At 42.7% G+C, this 21680-nt stretch overlaps 1 protein-coding gene and 1 pseudogene across 1 annotated transcript in view; one reads left to right on the top strand and one right to left on the bottom strand.

Moving 5' to 3' along the window:
* Positions 1 to 1790: 1790 nt before the first annotated feature.
* Positions 1791 to 20486, bottom strand: LOC141489532 (GTP-binding nuclear protein Ran-like; annotated as a pseudogene).
* HIP1 (huntingtin interacting protein 1) overlaps positions 20462 to 21680 on the top strand; it is a 123376-nt gene continuing 122157 nt past the window's right edge. Inside the window, exon 1 of the mRNA XM_074189444.1 lies at positions 20462 to 20604. Within this exon, the coding sequence (XP_074045545.1) occupies positions 20485 to 20604 (120 nt within the window). The 5' untranslated portion in view covers positions 20462 to 20484. The remainder of the gene's footprint in view (positions 20605 to 21680) is intronic.

Here is a 21680-nt window from a genome sequence, read left to right as displayed (position 1 = left end):
TCAGTTCCCGCCTCATAAAATTACTTATTTCACAGCATGTAGTGGTATCTTCATTTGACATATCTTATCAACTGGCATCTGTCTCAGACAGCTTCTCTAAAATTTATGGGTAGAATCTCTATGTATATTTAGACAATTAGTCACTCTTTTTTCTTGCTTTTTCGGGAGTCTGACTAAATCCTCCAGGGGATGTTTATAATGTTTATTTGTAGATGTTCCCTTGAGTAATTTTGTAGGAGCTGAAAAATATTAGATTGAGAGGAGAAATGTTACTGATGCCTATGCCAGTCAATCCCCATATCTGTTCTGGATTGCCATCTGCCCAGAACAAGGGAAGAGGGAGGAAGCACAGGTTAGCTGCCCCAGTGATACAGTAGATAGAGTGCTAGATCTTAAGTCAAAAAGATCTGAGTTCAAATTTGACCTCAGGCACTTATTAGCTGTGTGACCCTAGACAACTCATTTTAACCCTGTTTGCCTCAGTTTCCCCCATCTATAGAATGAGTTGGAAAAGAAAATGGCAAGCCACTGCAGTATCTTTGCCAGGAAAACCTCAACCGGATCACAAAGAGTCCAGACATGACTGAACAATAAGATCTGGAAAGCCCTCCTGAAGATTGCCATTCTCCCTGCCTGCCATCACAGAGTCACAGACTACCTCTACCTCTCTGTCTCAAGTTTTCAAGAATTGCACACTCAAAGTAGCCTTGAAGCCATGTGAGGGGGCAGAGCAACAATGAAGCCCAACAAGAGGACACAGGACTGAATGTTTTTTGTTACCTAATTGTCCTGCATGCCCACACTATTCCTTCACCGTGAAGGCAGTGCCCAGTTATTTTGACCACTCTCTAGAGAGAGATTCAATATTTGTTACTCTGATATAGAAGCCAGGAACTTCCAGGGCACAGAGGGTGAAAAGTGGTGACCATGGCTTGTTGTCACCTCTGTGGTCTGCCTTAGAAGTTATGGTAGGGAGCAGCTAGGTGGCACAGTGGATAGAGCACTGGCCCTGGAGTCAGGAGGACCTGAGTTCAAATCCAGCCTCAGACACTTAATAATTACCTAGCTGTGTGATCTTGGGCAAGCCACTTAACCCCACTGCCTTGCAAAAACAAACAAGCAACCAAAAAAGAAGTTCTAATAGATCTGAGATCACAATGGCTTCACCCAGACTGGGTGAAAAACCGGAATAGTTTCTGAAAAATCACAGCAGCTAGTGAGAAGCCCAGAAGGCTGTTTGGATATACATTCCCCCACACCCTGAATTATTTGTGTTTTATTACTTTGACGGCTTTAGTTAGAACTAAGAGCCTTCCTTCCCTCATTTCCTTTCTTTTTTTTGTTGGTAATGGGAGGAGGTCTTGGGAGACAATCAGAAGAGAACTCTACGATTTCTCTTTTGTAAAAGATATTTGAAATACAATTTTCTTCTGATCTAAACAAAAAAAGAGTGGGGATGACAGTAATAAACAAAATTCGCCACTGAATATTGTGATGGGATTGAAGCAGCCATATAGCTGAAACTTAAAGGGATGTAGTTGTGATCTCAAACACTTAAATATGCAGGTCCAAAATAGGAATTATATTTTTTAAACTACCACATTCACCTTAAAGCCTGCTCACCTCCTTCAGCATCCCAAAGCAAATATTCTGCTCACCTAGACAATAAAGTGGCAAACATACTACACCACTGCTATCACAGGACGATTGCCTCTAATATCAGAACTCAGACAATGGGCTCTAGATTCATTCCCTTCTGGGTCTTCCTCTTCATCAGGAAGAGAAATTGTCTAAGCAATCTCCTCATACTGTGCTGCCAGTGCAGGGTCCATTACCACCTCTGGAGGTGCAAGAGTAGGCATGGGAACAAACTCTAAATTGGGGTCTCTGGTAAACCAAAAGAAGGACTCCTCAAAGCTGTAGCTACTTTTGGCTGAAAGTAGTACTGGAGAGACTTCTTTTTATGGAAGACAACTGATTTTGCCTAGACTTTTCTTTTTTTTTCAGAATCAAAATATTTATTATGTGTTCTTTTGCACATGGCACTTGTTAGGCACTCTACAGCAATGTGTAACATGCTGTTTAACAAAACTGCCCTCAAGGAGCTTGCAATCTAAAATGGACAATATATAGACACACAGAATAAGGCATTTTTATAAAATGAATAATTTTTTTTGCTCCTGTTGATACATCTGACTGAAGGAAGCATGAGGACAGGATCAAATAAGGATGAAGGGGAAAAGCAGCTGAAATCACTCTCCGGCATAAGTAGGGTGACAAAAGGAATTCCACATCAGCATCCAAGGAACCTAATATTGTTGGTAGCTATGATAGCTGCAATCCCATAACTGATATTGCTAATGGGCAAAATTGGCATGAGGGGGTTAGAGTCCTATTAGTTTCAACAGTGGCCATGGGGGTGCCACTCACTGCAGCTCACCAAGATTCTAATATTTTAATCATTCACTCAAACTTTGGGATTCCTAGTACTATGTGCAAGGCATTATACCAGGTTTTGAGTGAGAAGAACTTTAGACTACGAAAAAAGCCCAGTGGATTTATGCATACATATGCACAGTTGTGATTCAGGTTTTTAATCCCAGATGAGGCAGAGAACTAGTTACATACCCATATCCAAAAGACCCCATCAACTCTTGGGAATCATGTCTAGGAGTCAAAATCATTAATCATTAATTCAAGAGTGCCTAGACTTTTCTTTCCTTAATATCCACTTTGTTGCCACAAAACACCATAGGAATATTTTCATATACTCATACCAGATCTCTATGCCAGCTAGGTACATTCTTATAAGTAATTTGACGTTGCCTCAAACATTAGAATGGCACATGAGCTTGGATGTAATAACTGTCTATCAGTCCATCAAATTGCTCTTGGCCAACTGTATCCCATACATTGAAGCTAATAGGACCTCTGTTGTATGTTGTATGTTGTATGGAATACAAGAAGATGGGCCTCAACGCTACATACTTCTTATCAAATTCACCGTTCAACTGATGTTTTACAAATGTGGTTTTTTCAGGACCTCCATCACCAACTAATAGGTTTGAATTGTACTCGGAGTTCCCCTGAGGATTCTTCCAGAAGCATTTCTATCTTCCCCTGACTGAAACAACCCTACCGTTTCTTGACAATTTTACTGTTTAGTAAATCATGTGACCCTAGAAATGATGGTTACCTGTACAATGATACAGAAAATCAAAACTGAGCCAGGAAATTTCCCAGTTACTGGGGAGGGAACAAACCAAATCCCAAAGTATATTTCAAGTGAAGATGTCACCACATGTTGTAAAATAAGTAATTTTATGAGGCAGACGCAGAGAGGTGACTTGCTCATTATCATACAGTTTGTGTTTGTTGGAAGTGGGATTTGAACCCAGATTTCCCTGACTTTATCCAACAGTGGAAACACCGGACTCCTCACCTCTGGTGCCAGATTAAGCCCCAACTCTTAACAATGGTCACACAACTAGGAAATATAGGAGGCACCATTTGAATTCAGCTCCAAGTCATTAGTCTTTCTACTAATTCTTGTGACAACTGATTTGTTATTATTCCCATTTAATGGGGGAAGAAACTGGGGTTCATAAAAGGGGAATAATTCCCTTATATACATGGCTAGTGGGTGTCATAACTCTATTTAGCATCATGCCTTAGATTGATTCAGAATCCAATCAGCAAGTAGCTGCCTGCTCATGGGAAATCACCCCTATGTATCCATGCCAACCAAATCTCAGCACCTTTCTATAGCTAGTAGTAGCCTGCCACCTTGTGGGCCAAATTATACATAGTCTGTTGATAAATGTTTTTGGTCCTTCATAAGAGGACCTTCAAGGATGTGAAGCCATAATATGGAAGTGAATTAGATTTAAGTGAGGGAGGGCTGTGTAAAATCACCAGCTTCACTTTCTCCTCTACACCCATCTGGATCCAGTAGCCAGATATGGATCAGGACGACAGGAGATTGACCTGGATGCAGTGGGAGGCCTTGGGTCTTTAACAGGCCTGTTTTACTGAGGCAATACCCTTTCAGTGATCCAAGTTAGGTAAGAAAGAAATGAAGCAAAGAATGACCTCTTCTATCTAGCCAAAAAAAAATCAATCTGAGAGGGAAAGATCCTCAGGGCTTCTCATTGATTAACGAATGATAAAGTGGCAACCACTTGGCCTGTTGGTTTATAGAAAATGACTACCATTTGGGGGCATCACAGATACTGCAGCAATTCAAGAGTCACAAGGGCATATACATTTGTGTCGTGGCTACATTTCACTTGGAGTGCCCAGTATAATAGGTGATTTAGAAATACTGGTTGGCAGAGAGATCATAAGAACAAATTAGACACAGAGTACAAATCTCTATGCCTTTTGGGAAATGCTGGGATAGTGAAGAAGTGGAGAGAAAGAAGGAAGAAAAAAACAGAACAATAGATAAAATGACTACAACAACAGAAATCTGCAAAAGAAAATTAAAGAGTTCCGCAAGTTGGAAAAGTAAAGAAAACTAAAGATCATCAAAAGGAAACAATCAACCAAATCAAGCAAGACTGGTGGTTCTAGAAGATACAGAGGGAAACGGAAACACCTGCCTCCTGTGGGCAGAGAATCAGGGGACTACCACAGCAGAATGGTGTTTATCTTGTTAGATAGATTCCTTTACTGGATATTTCTCTTTAACTCTTTTTCTTTGTTATAAGGAGAGTTTCAAAGAGGGAGGAAGAGGGGCAATTTCTAAAAGTTACTATGATGGACTTGGAGTCAGGAAGATCTTAATTCAAATTCTGCCTCAGACTTTTATTGGTGATATGCCCCTGGGCTAATCAATTAATCTCTCTCAGTCTCAGTTTCCTCCTGTGTAAAAAGGAGTCATTTTAAAAGGCTATTATAAGGATCATATCTAATAACACATGAATCATTTGCAAAATTTAGCAAGCTCTATAAATACAAGTTATTATTATGTAAAAAGGTACCATTAAAATTTAAAAACAATAGAGTATGAAAGCCAACTGCCCCTAAACATGTATAGAACATTCTCATAAAAATTTACCTCTTTCTTTTCTTTGTAGAAGCAAGTGACTCATGGGTATAGAATTCTGGATACACTGTTAGAAATGGTTTCATTGGTTGGTTCGTTTTGCTCTTCCATATTTTTTCTGTGTTTATTATTCTTTGTTACAGGAGATGGTGGGGGTAGAGGAGTTGGAGAGAGACGTATAGAAGTGTGTGTGTGCATGTGTGTATGTGTGCATGCATATCAATTTCTAGTTAACTATATATATTTCTATATATAATAATATGTAGGCTATGGATATTTACATATATGTATGTAAATACACACATGCACACATGCAGATATATAGATGTCAATATATATATATGGTCACTAGGTGGCACCACAGTGCACAGAGCACAGAAATATTCATCTTCCAGAATTCAAATTTGTCCTCATCCACTTACTAGGTATGGGACCCTAGACAAGTCATTTAACCCTCTTTGTCTTAGTTTCTCATCTGTCAAATTAGCTGGAGAAAGAAATGGCAAACCACTCCAGGATCTTTGCCAAGAAAGCCCCCCCCAAAAGGGAAAGAGTAGAACCTGACTGAAATGACTGAATAACTACATATACCCTCAGAAGATGTAAAAGCAATTAATAAAAATACTTAGAAGAAAATTAACTTCTAAATGGCTTTAAAATTACCCCCCCCAGCATTAGTCCAGTTGTTTTTCCTGCCTTTATTTTCTTAAGTGTCATTTCAATGGCACAATGAGTTGAAAAGACATGAATGTTCAAATATGGAAGCTTCAACATAAAGAGCAATGAGCTCTCTATGAAATCACTACCAGGTTGAATCACTTCGCATCTGTTTGTTGATAGCTTTCCAGTTTCATCTTTCATTCCTCTTCGGATCTTTTGGATTAATTGGGTCTCATGTTAAGCTTTCTGCACATCCATTTTTTCCTGTTGTTATCCCCTATTTGGGGAAGTAATACCATCTTGTAATTTTCTCTCATCTTCCCGGATAAAACTTTGCAAATGAGCTTGTCACCCTTGGCTGCCATATCTCTGATCAAATGGTTTTTCTCTGGTAGGGTTTCTGGTCTTTTCAGGCACCCTTGTTATGCCAACTGTTTTATGTCTGTTAAATTTCCCCTGAAATGGTGATAAACAAATTTCTCACTTTTCAGTGTCATTCAGGATTGGAGCTGTTACTTAGGAGTTAATTTTTACATTTGCTCTAATTAGGAAATGATGTGATTACTCATGGTCCACAAACTTTTATTGAGTATCTATTACCTTCAAGGGAGGCAGCATGATATAATGGGTAGATATACTAGAGAACTAGCCATAGGGTCAAAAAGACCTGGGTTCAAGTCCTGCCTCAGCCAAAAACTGTCTGTGTGAGCCTGGGCAAGTCCTTTAATCTCTCAATCCCAGTTTATCTACGTTGACCCAAAACAATACACTTCTATTCCTCTGAGCCAAGTGTAAATCTCATATTTATAGAGTTTGTTAAAGTTTGCAAATGATTCATGTGCTATTGGACATGATCCTTATAATAGCCTTTTAAAATTACTCCTTTTTACACGGGAGGAAACTGAGACTGAGAGAGGTTAATTGATTAGCCCATAAAACTAGAAGTGGCCAAGCAGGTACCCATTTGCATTTGATAGAAGGGGTTTCTCAGCAGCAGGAGCTCCTCACACCCATGAAATTGCCAATATGATTTTCTAAAACAACCACTGTCCTAAGACATAAGGATACAGAGACAAAAATGAAACTATCCCTGTCCTCAGGGAGCTTGGAACCTACTGAACATGTCTAGGTTTACAGAGATAAATAAAGCCAAGGTAACTTTCATTTGGAGGGATCAGAGACTTCACAGAAGTGACATAGGACATAAGTCATAAAAGACTAAGGGTTCAGAGGAATACTGTGGAAAAACTATATTCTTTGCATGAGGTGAACTTGTAGGAATAGATGGAATCCAGAGATGGAATGTCAGCTTTAGAGAACAGCTAGGAAATTAATTTGACTGCAAGGTAGACTGTCTGGCTCAGAGTCATGAAATAAGACTGGAAAGGTAGATTGGAGCCAGAATTTGAAGGGCCTTGAGCATCACAATAGGCAAGTTACATTTTATCTAAAGAGCTTATACTCAAACTTTCGAGAGACAGAACCCACAAAGGGAAGCAGTGAGGCAGTTCTCCTACTCAAGGTAACCTGGAAAAGAGCAGAAAGGCTCTGCTCCCCCGGGCCGGAGGGGTGGCTCGCCAGAGGGGTGGCAGATAGAGCCAAAGAACTTCAGCCTCCCGGAGGCAGCCCCAGGGCGCTGGGAGCCTCAGCTCACAGCAGCGGGGAAGTCTCCTGAGCTGCACCCTAGGGAGCACCGGCACAAAGTGGGGGAACAGCGGGGGACCTCTGCCAGAGCAAGCACGTGGAGCCCAGCCCTCAGGGCACACAGCCAGCAGCTTGGTCTTCTGGCAGCCTAGACCAGGAGCCCCCAGGGCATGAGCCCATGGAGCTGAGGGAGGGGAGTGAAGAGAGACTGCAGAGCTCTGTCCTCTGCCTCTGGAACAGGACTCTGGGGCTCTGACCACATTCAGATCCTGATCACAGTCTAGGCCCCCCACAGAACAGCAGGGGCCCCCCCCACCTCAGCCCCGTGGCAGAGGGGGACGCTTATGGTCATTCACAGACCAGGAGGGAGGACAGAGCCTCACACACTGAGACCTTTGTGGTAGTGTCCCAAAAGCTCAGGAAGCACCCCAAAAAACAGGCTTAGGCTGGGAAAATGAACAAAGAAACAAGAGGAAGACCATTGAGAAATATTTTGCAAATGAGCCCAAGAAGGATCAAAATACAACTGGAGTAAGAAGGAGGGGGGAGCAGGGGGAAGGGGTGGGGATGTGAATAAAGGAGGAGAGGATGGACCATGGGGGGAGAGTGGTCAGATATAACACATTTTCTTTTTTTTACTTCTTGCAAGGGGCTGGGATTGGATGGCCTGCCCAGGACCATAGGGCCAGGTGGATTCTGGGCCTAAGGGGTGGTATGGGGGCTCAGGGCTTCTTGGCCCCAGGACCAGAGATCTGTCTGCTGCGCCACTCAGCAACCCTACAGCAGAGTCAGAGTGAAAGGAGAGAGAAAATATAGTACATGGTAGTGGAGAAATAAGAAAGGAGGGAGTTGCGATCAGCAATGGCAACGTTGGAAAAATATGGAAGTAACTTTTGTGATGGACTTATCATAAAGAATGTGATCCACTCAGGACAGAACTGATGGTGTTGGAACAAAGACTGAAACACATTTTTTGTTATTATTATCATTTGGGGGAGGGTGCAGGGCAAGTGGGGCTGGGTGGGGCCACATAGCAGGGTGATCATTGGGTGTCTGGGGCCAGATTCGGACCCGGGTGCTCCTGGCTCAAGGGCCAACGCTCTGTCTGCCACCCAGCCACCCCTACTATTATTACTATTTTATTTTATTTTGGGTCTTTTTTTTTTCTTCTTCTTTTTGGTTTTTGCAGGGCAGTGGGGATCGGGTGGCTTGCATGTCACATGGCTGGGTGATTATTGGGTTTACGAGGCTGGATATGGACTCGGGTGCTCGTGGCTCCAGGGCTGGTGCTTCGTCCATTGCACCACCTGGCCATACCTACAATTATTACTATTATTTTTTTTTATTTTAATTTTTTTCTCCCCCCTTTACTTTTTTGCCCAAGCAAGTCTACCTATATTCACGGGGGGGAGGGGTATTTTGTTTACTTGTAAACAAGAATATTTTATTAATGTAAAGAAAAACATTTGTACAAAATGAGAATAAAAATAAATTTTAAAAAAAAATTTTAGAAAGTACTAAAAGAAAAAAAGAAATAGAAGGGGTCCAATCAAGGGAAAGGGTTTATTTCTAATACCTTGTGATCTTTTCTTTAATCCTCAGGAAATAACTGAACTAAGAACTGTATTTTGTCATAAAATTGATAAAAGTTAACCACCAAGGTTGTATCTTTAAAAGACTATAAAGAAAAATTGTGTTTTTAACTGTAAAAAAAAAGAACTTATACTCAAGAGGCACTTAGTCAAAGTGAACTCCTTGTAAATAAGGGTATCCACTCTTCAAAAGTCTCTCCTGCAGACTAGAGTTACTGGTACTGTAGCTTTAAGAATCAAATGGAATGGGGACAGCTAGGTGGCGCAGTGGATAGAGCACCGGCCCTGGAGTTCAGGAGTACCTGGGTTCAAATCCGACCTCAGACACATAATAATTGCCTAGCTGTGTGGCCTTGGGCATAAACAAAGTTCAGGGAAGAGATTGGGGTTTTTTCTGTCCTTGATGGAGTTTTCCTATTCAATGATTAATGTAGACTCCACATTTGAGAATCATTGAGTCATGTGTGACTTATCATAACCAGATATATATATCCTTAAACCAAGCCTTGAAAAACAGAGACTAGAGCTATAGAGAGAATCTAGTGCTGAGATCCAGAGAGAAACTGGTTCTAGCCCACATAGACTCTGGTTTCCTCAAGAAAAGCCTACACAGCCTTGTGGCAGCTCCAGGGAACCTGTGCCTCAAAAAACCATCTGACTCCAGAGGAAACCATCTGACTCCAGAGAAAGAAGCGGACAAAGACTTTGATGGAATAACAAGATATTCCAAAGCTAATTCTTAAATTTTCATGAGTATACGATAAGACTCAGAGACACTATGACAGAGTTTCTGGATATTTGGGAAAATTCCTGGCCCAACATTCTTTGCCACAGTAATTCATCAACAATAATTTTCTGGACCAAGCAGGAGCCATAAGTGAGGAGGAAGCCAGTGTGTGGAGCAAGAAATCTAAACTTTTGTATGTTAGTACTGTGAGTTTTATGGACTGTGCAGGTCTGAAGAAAGGAAAAGGACATTCTGAGGACCATCATTTTCTTCTTAAAGAGTAACTAGTATGTCATGGGATTCTTTAAGTCCCTAACTGAATCTCAATTTTCCTACAAAGGGATTATTCTTTAGCAATATCGAGTGCTGTAGAAAGGGATTATTCTCCAGCAAAATCAAGTGCTTCCCCTTTCAGGGTTGAGGAAAGAGGATATTAAGGAAGACTCCGCTCTTGGGAAATTCTATAAATTTAGAGAACTTCATAGATCTATGGAAAACTTAGAGGCCCACAAGAGAGGAAAAGAGAATTGCCTTGACTGGCTTTGGCTCAGGAATGAATCACAGAATTGCAGTATTTTAGATTTGGAAGGGACCTTAAGAACCATCTAATCCAACTCAAACTTAAAAAAAAAAATTCCACTGCAGTCTATCAAAGTTATCTAGGCTTTACTGAAAGGCTTTCTTTGAATGTCTCTTGTGTTTTACATTTTCTGATAGATGAAATAATATTTGTTCTACTTTGAATGTAATATTAACTCAAGAATATTTGCATGACAGCAGAGAGAAAGGGAAATTTTTGGCGGAAACAAAAGTAAGAAATAAAAGATGATATGGGAAATATTAAATTTGAAATTCACCAAAAAAATTATTTTTAGTAAAAAAGCCCCCAAGATTGAATCTTTTTTTTCCCCTTTTATGTTTTTCTTTTTGGCAAGGCAATGGGTTTAGGTGATTTGCCCAAGATCATACAGTTAGATGTCTGAGGCTGGATTTGAACTCAGGTCCTCCTGACTCTGGGCTGGTGCTCTCTGCATTATGCCACCTAGCTGCCCCAAGATTGAATCTTGGACTTTAGATCTGGACCCTGAATTTCATATTCAAGAAACTAAAGGGAGTTATTAAGAGTTTTGAGCAGAGGAATTATACATGTAGACTGTGCCGATGTAAGATTATTTTGTCAGATGGATGAAGGAGGGTGTAGGGCTGACTAGGGGGATTTGGGAGTCCTTTACAGATATGATCATTAGATGCACAAGAACTAAGGGACTCCACTAGAGAGAAGAAAAGAGGCCCCAGGACAGAGATTTGGAGAACATCCATACATAAGGGGAAGGAGTCAGATGGCTTGGTTTGAGTATTAGTTCTGTCCTTCACTACCTTGAGCAAGTCTTTAAATCTCCTAGATGTTAGGTTCCTCCTCTATAAAATGAGTGGATTAGACTGGACAACCTGTGAGATCCTTGAAACTCTTAGACTCCACTTATGATCACTGCTCTGAACTAATTTTCTTTTCTTTTTCTCTCTTTTTTTTTGCAAGGCAATGAGGTTAAGTGACTTGCCCAAGGTGACACAACTAGGCAATTATTAAGTGTCTGAGGCTGGATTTGAACTCAGGTGCTCCTGACTCCAGTGCTCTATCCACCTCACCACCTAGCTGCCCCTGGACTAATTTTCTTAACCCCAGAATCGATTGGTATAACTATGCCTTTGTCCCCCTTTGAATCCCTTGCCTCTGCCTACCACTATTTATTCCCTGGCTATCTTTGACCCTGGGTCATCCCTAGCTTTTCTGCTTCTCTTTCTGTAGTACTAAATTTCTTCCAGAGGAAGAAACACATCTATCAGTAAGTCAACAAACTTTGATTTATTCCTTAATATGTATCCACCACTGGGTTAAGTACTGGGATTACAAAGAAAGGTAAAAGACAGTCTATAGCTGTAGGAAGAATGAGGAAGATAAAGAAATGGAAGGCAAAAAGGTCCTCACTGGCACACCATCATTCAGCCCTTCCAATCCATTAAGATGTTATTAGTTTCATTTTTAATGATGTCATTTGGTACCAGATATGCCCAGGGCTTTCTGGTTGTTTTTAACTTAATTTTTAATTGTTCATGTTTTATTGATGCTCTTTAAAAAATGATCACATTCCCAATAGAATATTCTCTTACAATACAAAGAGATACAATAAAGCAAGACAATTAACATTTAGAGTGGGTCCCCTACCCCTAGCATCTCTCTTCACCCACTTTCTGTTTTTAGTTATCTTAACAAAAAATAGGGTGAAGGGAGCAAACACCCCCTTGTGACAGTAGATTAGGCAGACCTGCCATCTCTTTAAGCAGGATTGTGGGACTTGCTAGTTGTGAATATGATATTTAATTAAAATCAGATAACTACTGAAGTTTTACTACTTCAATTTATTTAAATACATAGAGAGTTCCTTAATGACAGTCCATAAATCTGATTTTAAAAAATTTTAATAAATGTATTTTATTAGTTTACTATGTATTTGATAAATCTAAGAATATCATTCAGACAAGGAATACATAGGCTTCACCAGATTGCTAAGGGGATCCAAGATACACACACACACACACACACACACACACACACACACACACAAGATAAAATTCCCTACTCTATAGGAGAAATTGGAAAAGATTTGAAATCCAGAAGATGTGGATTCAAATTCTACCAAAGGTAGTTATTATGGGATCCAGGAAAAGTTCCCTACACTTTCTGTATCTCAGTTTCTTCATCTATAACATAAGGTAGGTTAGACTCAGTCTTGAAGACTCCTTCCCACTATAATTTTAGGATCCTATGAATGGGGAGATATTAAAAAAAATGAGATTTAGATTATTTTAGTTTTGTAAAGCCAACTTGGATTCTGCCTGTGAAAACTGGCTAGGGATTCTAGAACTGTTCACTTAATAGAAATGAGAGTTTATTTGTGTATGTGTGTGTGTGTGAGATAGACAGACAGAGACAGAGACAGAGACAAAGACAGAGACAGAGAGGCTTATCCTCAGTAGCAGAAGCTCCTGACACAAGCAAGTTGGTAACTACAGAGGTGAGTAAGTGAGTAAGGACATAGTTATTGTCCCTTTGCCTTCAACATAGCCCAGGTGGGCTCGAAAGGAAAGTCATGTCTACCATAAGGGAAAGGGTAGTGAGTTGCTAGTGAGGTTGTCCCCTCTGAGGAAGGGGAGAGGAAGCTTGGCTGAACAAGTTATAGTATATGAATGTTATGGACTACTATTGTTCTATAAGAAACCATGAATTGTTGAACTTTAGAGAAGTGTGGAAAGAACTATACAACTGAACAGAGTAGAACCAAGAGAAGTTGTACACACCAACAACATTGTGAGATGGATGATCAACGATGATGGATGTCGCTCCTCTCAGCAGTTCAAAGAGTTAGGACAATCCTAGGAGACCTGTTAACGTCATCCGCATCCAAAATGGAAAAAAAAAAATCACAATGATTAAAAACCACAGAGTCTGAATGGCTACTATATTCACTTTTTAAAAACTTCTCTTATGTTTTCCCTTCCTATTCCATGGTTTTCATTTTTTTTCTTTCTTTTCCCAGAATCATGGATCTCAGACTGAGGAAAATCTGGGACACCAGATAGTCCTAGCCTTGTTTCATACACAAAATGACAAATCTTTAAATATGTTAGATATTTTTTACCAATCTATTCGCTACAGAGGGGAGGAGGATGGAAGAAAAATGTGTAACTTATAAATATGCAAGGGGATGAATACTGAAAAACTTTCATAATGTGTAATTGGAAAAAAAATAAAATATATAAAAAAGAAAGGGAGCAAGCATAAAAAAAGAAGAATGGAAGTTCATTATGGATAGGCATTTTTCATTTGCATTTTTGCTTCACCCTCTGAAATCACATTCCATCTAGTCTGTATTTATTTTACGTATACCTAATTATTTGCATGTCGTCTCCTCCATTTAGAATGGGAACCTCTTGAAGGAAGGGATCGTGTTTTCAGTTTTCTTTGTAGCCTGAGCCCTTAGCAAAGTAGATTCTTGGCTGACTGACTTGTCTTTGTATTCTTATTGCCTAACGCATTGCCTGAAACATATATTAATGTTTTTAATTTAATTATTAATTATTAATAACATATATTAATGCTTCTTTGATGAATGAATAAATTAAATTTAAAAATAAAAATGCTGATATATGATTATTATTTTTTATTAGCCATAACAATGATGAGATCAATTTACAGAGAGGATTATTACTGAAAGGTGATGGATGTTTTTATTATAGCAATTACCTAGGGACACATGGCTAATAAGTTTAAAAATCACACACACATTTACCTATAAATTGAGTTTATAAGCCATGATTATATAAACCAGTTGTTCTTGCTAAGTTGATGCCAAATTCTACTTTTTTTTTTAGGTTTTTTTCAAGGCAAATGGGGTTAAGTGGCTTGCCCAAGGCCACACAGCTAGGTAGTTAGGCAATTATTAAGTGTTTGAAGCTGGATTTGAACTCAAGTACTCCTGACTCCAGGACCGGTGCTCTATCCACTGCACCACCTAGCTGCCCTCTACTTTTTTCCTAGAATGTTAAAAATAATTACACCATCTTAAATTCAGTGACCCAGAATAACATTCTGATTGCCTCTCTCTAGTGACAACACTGGTACTCTGCAGAAGCCAGGCAGCCATAGGGGTTATGTTGATTCCCTTACCTCCATCCTGGGCTGCCCTAGAGACAGTTTAAACTGGCTTCTGAGAGCTGATTGTTAAATTTTCAGGGTGTTTACACCTCAGAAATTAGCAAGCACTACAAATCAAGTTTGGATTTTTGTTTTGGGGGTTTTTTTTGGTCAAAACTTAAGAAATGATGGAGAAAATGTGTATGAATATATTCCCTACCCCTCACCCAGCAGAAAGCTGGACGTTAAACATTTACCAGCACATCCCTGTCATAAGCTCCCAGAATATCCTAGGTTCCTTTAGATTTCAGCTCATGTGCCACCTCTACATAAAACCTATCTGAATCCTTATAGGTACTAGTGCCTTCCCCAACAAAATGGGCTTGTATTTATCTTGTTTAGAAAGTAGATCCATTCATCCAAATAAATCCTGTCTCTCTTGCTAGAATTAGGGAATATTTTAGTTTCATCTTTGTATTAAAGAACTTAGTAGAGTATCTGTATATGGTAGGCAATTAATAAATGCTCTTTGATTGATCAGTAAGAAATTATTGATATGATAAAAGATAAGAAATAATTATGAATCATGGGTTCTTTACTTGGAGTTCACCTCCCCCCAATCCCCTACAAGGAATCTGTGGATAGAATTCAAGGGCTTCATGACATTGAATAAGAAAACAGATGACAACTTTATTTCAATACAGGTTGGGGAAAAAATAAAAAATAAAAGAAATAAAAGAAAGGGAGCAAGCATAAAAAAAAGAAGAATGGAAGTTTGTTATGGATAGGCATTTTTTCATTTTCATTTTTACATCATCCTCTGAAATCACCTTCCATCTAATCTGTATTTATTTTATATGTACCAAATTATGTACATGTTGTCCCCTCCATTTAGAATGGGACCACTCCTATGTAGTTTCTTTGATGCTTTTGAAATGAATATTCTAAAAAGGAGTCCACAAGCTATTCCATGACACCAACAAGAATGGAAAGACTTGAATAGTGGCAAGTCATTCATTTCTGACCCAGGAAGAAGGGGATCCAAAAAGGATTCTTTCCCAAGGTTCCCGAATCATGACTCTCAGACTGAGGAAAATCTGGGACATGAGTTAGTCCCAGTCCCTTGTTTTATAGATAAGGAAACTGAGATTGCAGGAAAGAAGGGTGATCTATCTGAGGTCATATGGGCAGAATACATCAGGGCCGGAAGGATTTGTAACTAACTTGAGCCTCTTCTCAAAGACATGGAAGATATCAAGATGTTTTTGAGGATAAAAAGGGTAGGAAGCAGGGTTGGATGGTCCCTGAGCGGGGTTTCAGTTTGAACATTCTGTGACTCTCTGGTTCTGAGATTATGTGCCTAAGATTGATGCCAAGGACTTTTCTAAAAATCCCTGCAGAGCCACACATAAGCAGGGTTTTTTTCCTGGACAGTGGTGTTTCAGGGAGGGGCCAGGAAGCACAAGGGTCTTGCCCCTATTCTGAACATCTATAAAGACCCCACCATCATTCCCTAGTCTAATCTCTCTCTTTCTCTAGCACAATCTTCAGTGTTCCACCCAGTTCCTCTCATAGATGCAGTTAGATGGAATGGTGGAGAGCATGCTGGAGACAGGAAGACCTGAGTTCAAATCCTACCCCAGAAACTTTATTAGTTGGGACTTTAAGCAAATCATAGCACTACTGTCAGCTTCAACTATTCCATATGTTAAATGAGATTTGTAATAACAATTATCTAATGGGGTTGTTAAAATGAAGATCAAATGAGATAATACATGAAAATTTCTTTTCATAAAGTTCTATTTGAACCCTATCACTGATGGCATCATTATCACCATCATCATCATCATTCAATGGAATTTGCCCTAGAGTTAGAATTCCTACTTTCAGCCTTGTTAGAGTGGTTGGGCAACCAGAGGACACTGGTTAGGGTGCAGTCTTTCCCTTTAGCATCAATTTGTCCTCCCCCCTCCCCCTACCCCATCTCCCTACTCTATTTGATGCCATCCTCTTTTCTATTATTAATGCATTTTTTTTTTGCAGGACCCATGTTTTCCTCCCCAGAGAGTAGAGAGGCATCCAGCAAACACATTAACCATAATGCAGCTCCATAGGGGTCAGGAGATGTTGCCTGCTGACTCAGCTGTCTAGAGAGAGATGGCTGCTCTCCCAGCCTTTCCAGTTTAGCTGAAGTCTCCTAGGGATTGGACTGGAATATTGCTTGGTTGTATCCATATGTCCTTCACAGAGGAGCCCTTTTTGCCTCTTTGTTCAGATTCCAACGAGGTTCATATATTTAGAATCAGAGGAAAGAGCAAAGAACTATGCCTTCTGAAAATCAAGATATGTCCCCTTGGGTTATTCTATCCAGTTTCAAAGAAAACAATGGTTAGTGCTGAGCAATCCATCAAAAAGGGTTAGAGATGAACCCCAAGACAGCTTTTCTCATAAACAGAATGGTCAACCTTCAGTGACTCTAGGAAGGCTCCATTGGTCCCAAAGCCCGTACCCCATCTACTCATTAATGCCTAAAATCTCTGTGACAAATCAAATCTTGGATTCCCCAGTCATTAAAATAAAGCTTCAAATGCAAGGCGTTGCTCATCTAATAGAGTGCACGTCCTGCCTTACAGTAGGAGTTATTTATTTCACATATGTTAGTCTTGTCTCGCCAACTCGATCGTTTGGATCATACACTGAGAAACAGAAGGGCCCCTCAAGCTCCTGAAGTCTAACCCCACCATTTTAGAAATGTTCAAAGTGAGGCCCAGAGCTGTTAAACAAGAGATCCAGGGACAGAGAGCTCAATTTCTCTGCCTCTAAATCTAGAATCTTTTCCATTCTACCATGGCACTGACTCTTTGTCATCAAAGACCATAGGCATCTCTGGATTCCTCACAAGTCTAACCTAGCTCAATGTTTGATTGAGACATTTCATCTTGAAGGAATCTGTGAAGAAGATAGTGACTTGGGGAAAGTTGCCAGCTCCAGTGTTTCTAGATACCTTTTTGAGGCAACTTGAAGTTCCAGAGTAACCTGAATAACTGTGGTACTGGATGTCAGAAACATGATGGCAGTTGGAACATCTTGACTCACTCCAAGCTAAATATCACAAGGCCAAGGGAGATTTCTAGTGAGGTGAAGCAAGGTTCCCTCCCTTACCCCGCCCCCCCAAAGACTTTGACTTGGCATCCCTCTACTAAGCTGGCTATGTATGTTTATGGACCTAACAAAAATGTTGCAAATGTATCGACTAGCATTAGGACTATTTGTTCAGGAAGATGTCACAAAAGATGAATTATACTTCCTCCGAGAAAGAAGCTCCATTAGATAGCACCAGTTCAGGGAGAAGAAGCCCAGCTTCAGGAGAAAATAATTTAATGTAAAACAAGTAGCCAAGTTGGGGACAGAGAGGGCAGAACAGCCACAAAGAATAGAGTGAGTATATTGTAAGATTGAGCAGAAAGATCTGTGAGAAGCTTTTCATTTGGGAGTCAGAGGACAGCCCTAGGGTCACAAGTACTCCAAGGAGAAATGCTCCCTCTCCCACTAGCAGCAGGAGGGGATCTATAGAAGGCAAATGGGGAGATGATTCCATGCCATTGAACTTGCTGGTCTGTTTCCATTCCGTATCATTCGCCCTGATTTCATATGCCAATTGGCCTGGAATGGCAGAAAATCTTGGGGTGGGGGCTTAGCCAAACATTATCCTTACTAACTAGTACTCCTCTTTTAATCATAAGATTTGAAGAACCAGAAAGGATTTCAGCAATCATCTTTACCCAGTGGTTCTAAAGTGTTTTTTTTTTCCTCAAGACCCCTTTTACACTCTTAAACATTTTTTGTCTGTTTTTTTTTTTGTAAGGCAATGAGGTTAAGTGTTTTGCCTAAGGTCACACAGCTAGGTAATTATTAATGTTTGAGGTCAGTTTTGAACTCAGGTCCTTCTGACTCCAGGGCAGAGATGCAATGGATAGAGTACTGGAGTCAGGAGAATCTGAGTTCAAATCTAACCTTGACCTTGGGCAAGTCACTTAACCCATTGCCACGCCCCCCCCAAAATTGAGGATGCTTAAGAGTTTTTATTTATATGAATAATAGAAATAACACTTAGTATGTTTGCATAAGTAACTTGAACCCCTGAAAGGGTCTCAGGAGCTCCCAGCAGTCTATGGATCTCACTTTGAGAACTTCTGAACTAGCGAAGCCCTTCCTTATAGCAAAAGAAGCAGAGGTGAAAAAAAAAAAGATGTGATTTCCCTAAGACAATGACATCAGGGAGGTGATGTCATGACATGCAAGTGAATTGGATTTGAGTTTGGGGATGCTGATTCCCCTAAAGCCAAACAATGGCAGATGAGAACATGAAAAGAAGCTCAGAAATACATTCTTCCAAGGCTTAGAGAAAGGCAGAAATAATTTGCCAAGGAAAAAGAAGTCAGGACTCCTGGGACCCATCTCCAGCCTCCCACCCTCTCTAATCCACACATATAAACAAGGAGTCAGAGGGTCTGATGGGAAAAGTGCTATTTGGAGCCAGAGACTGGGATTCCAGTCTTGGCTCCTCAGGGACTATGGGATCCATCACTTAAGCTCCATTTTCTCATCTATGAAAGGAAAGGTATTAGGATCCGTGAAAACCAACCCAAACCAAGTTTGGAGGAAGTTACTTCCTCTGGAATGGCAGAAAGGGAATCTTGCTATCAAGGATTATGAATAGCAATTTGTCATTATGTGTGAGTAAAGTGTGACCTGCAAAGTGCTGTCCTGGAAAACAAAGTAGCCTCCCGGGATGTGGGGATAGGATGTCTTTAGCCCAACTATGGGAAGCCAGGTCACATGACCCAACATTCCAGGAATGATTTTCGAGGTTTCTCAGGGAGCAGGCTTTCATGGCTGAAATGAGGCGGGCGGCCCCTCAGTTTTCTTGAGATGGAGGACGTTGTTGTTTTTGCTGCTTCAGAGGGGGAGTAAGATGGAGGTAACGGTTAACAGCATCCAAGGACCAACTCCCCTCCTTCCTAAGATTATATTTGTCTCTTCCCTGGCCCTGCCTTCCTCTCCCACCTGCTCTCAGAGTAGTCACCAAGCCCTGAACCGCATTCCGCCCTATGGTGACTTCACTAAATAGAGTTCCGTTAGGTGGAGACCCAGGCCCACTGAGCCCTCCCGAGCAGCATACTCGTTTGGATGCATCTTGTGAGAGAGCCTGGGATGATTTTGGTTTTGCATCTCAGGCCACGCAGAAGCTCCCACTTCTGCTATGTCTCCCTTTGCCTCCCTAGGGCTCAGTTTCCTTTTTTTTGTTGTTGTAAAATAGTGGGGCAGCTAGGTGCACAGTGGGCCCTGGAGTCAGGAGTAATCTGAGTTCAAATCCGGCTGGGTGAGCTTGGGCAAGCCGTTTAACTCCACTGCTTTGCAAAAACTAAAATCAAAAGACTAAATAAACTTCCCGGGACGGCTAGGTGACGGCACCTGGAGTCAGGAGGACCTGAGTTCAATCTGCCCTCAGACACTTAGTAATGACCTAGCTGGGTGACCTTGGGCAAGTCATCTAACCCTCCCGCCTAGCAAAAACCAAAACAAAGCCAAGAAAGGGAGTAAAACAGCCTTGCTCCGGAGCATCCGCTGCTCTGGGATGCCACTCCTTCCCTGACCCCCACTCCCACTCACGACAGGCGGGTGCGCCGGCGGCCCACGTGCAGCGCTCCCCGGAGAGATAACGGGCTCCGGGAGGGGCGGGGCGGGGCGGGGGCGGGGCTGTCCGCCGGCCCCTCCCCCTCCCCCTCCCTCCTCCCGCCCCTGCCCGGCGCACTCGCCCAGCTCCGGGTGACTGGCAAGCCGCCAGACCAGCATGCCCCGCCCCCGTGCCGGAGTCGACCAATCAGAGCCAAGGGGGCGCAGGGGCGGGACCCGGCGGGGAAAGGCTCTATGAGAAGGGGAGGGGTCTGGAGTGGCGGGGCGGGGCTGAGGGCGGGATTGACAAGCCGCGCAGCCAATGGGCGGGCTCAGCGGGCCCGCTGGCGCCGGATCCCGGCGGCGAGAGGCCCGAGAGGCGGGGCGCGGCGCGGGGCTCCCGGGCAGCGGCGGCGGCGGCGGCGGCGGGTCCCGGGGCGCCATGGACCGGGTGGCCAGCTCCATGAAGCAAGTGCCCAACCCGCTGCCCAAGGTGCTGAGCCGGCGCGGGGCGGGCGCGGGGCCCGAGGCGGCGGAGCGGGAGAGCTTCGAGCGGAGCCAGGTGAGGCCGCGGGGGCCGTCCCGGGGGGCTCATCCGGGGGGCCCATCTCGGGGGGCCCGTCCTGGGGGGCCCATCTCGGGGGGCCCGTCCTGGGGGGGCCCATCTCGGGGGACCCATCTTGGGGAGCCCATCTCGGGGGGCCCGTCCTGGGGGCGCCAGCGAGCGGCGAGAGCGATCCTGGGGGCCACGAGCCGGGGCGGAGGGATCGGGGGGCCCATCCGAGGGGATCCGGGGAGATCTGGGACCCCGAGTGGGGGGCAGGCAGCGCCCCCAGCCCGCCAGGGCGCCTCGGGGCTCATTTGATCCCCGAGGCAGGTGCGCCGTTGGGGAAACTGAGGCCAAGGCGAGTGAAGCCTCTACGGGAGGATCTGAACTCAGCTCCACTGCATCAGGTTAGAACCGGCAAGGACCGTAGAGATCGGGTCCCTGGGTCCCCTCATTTTACAGACCGGGAAACTGAGGTCCAGGAAAGTTAAGACCTGGTCAGCCTGGCACAAGTAGCAGTGGCAGAGGAAAGATCTGAACCCAGGACTTTCTACTTTACCTTCCTCTGCGCACACTGCCTCGGATTAAAGGGGACATGGCCTGTGGAACAGGGGAAAGATGGATCAATATTTACTAATCCCTGAGGAACATCAACACAAGAATACTGGAAAGAGGTGCTTTGGTCTGGGGATGGGGGTGCCCTCCCTGGTGGACCCAGAGCTCTGAGAACAGGCCGGGCCAGGAGGCTGCCCAATAGCCGCCAGCCTTGCTGAGGGGATGTGCCCCAGACCATCACCGGCACCAGCCCAGATCAGAGTCACTGTTGTCCCCAGTTCTGTTCATTGTAAGCGCATTAATGAAGTGTCCCCCCATGCCTGAAACCCTGGAGCGCTCTCCCTCCCCCACTCATGCCACTGATCCCTCTGGCTTCCTTTCAGTCCCAAGGAAAATCCCACCTCCTACAGGAAACCTCCCCTAAGACCTGGACATTCCAGTGCCTTTCCTCTGTTAATTATCTCTCTTTAATAGCTTACTTTGTGCGTATTCATTGCCTCTGGCCTTCCCTTTAGATTGTAATCTCTTAGGGGCAG

Source organism: Macrotis lagotis, chromosome 5, assembly GCF_037893015.1.
Source record: "Macrotis lagotis isolate mMagLag1 chromosome 5, bilby.v1.9.chrom.fasta, whole genome shotgun sequence".
In the NCBI taxonomy this organism is placed as follows: domain Eukaryota; kingdom Metazoa; phylum Chordata; class Mammalia; order Peramelemorphia; family Peramelidae; genus Macrotis; species Macrotis lagotis.
Note: the sequence above shows the minus strand (reverse complement) of the source record. Positions and strands in the feature narration are given on the sequence as shown.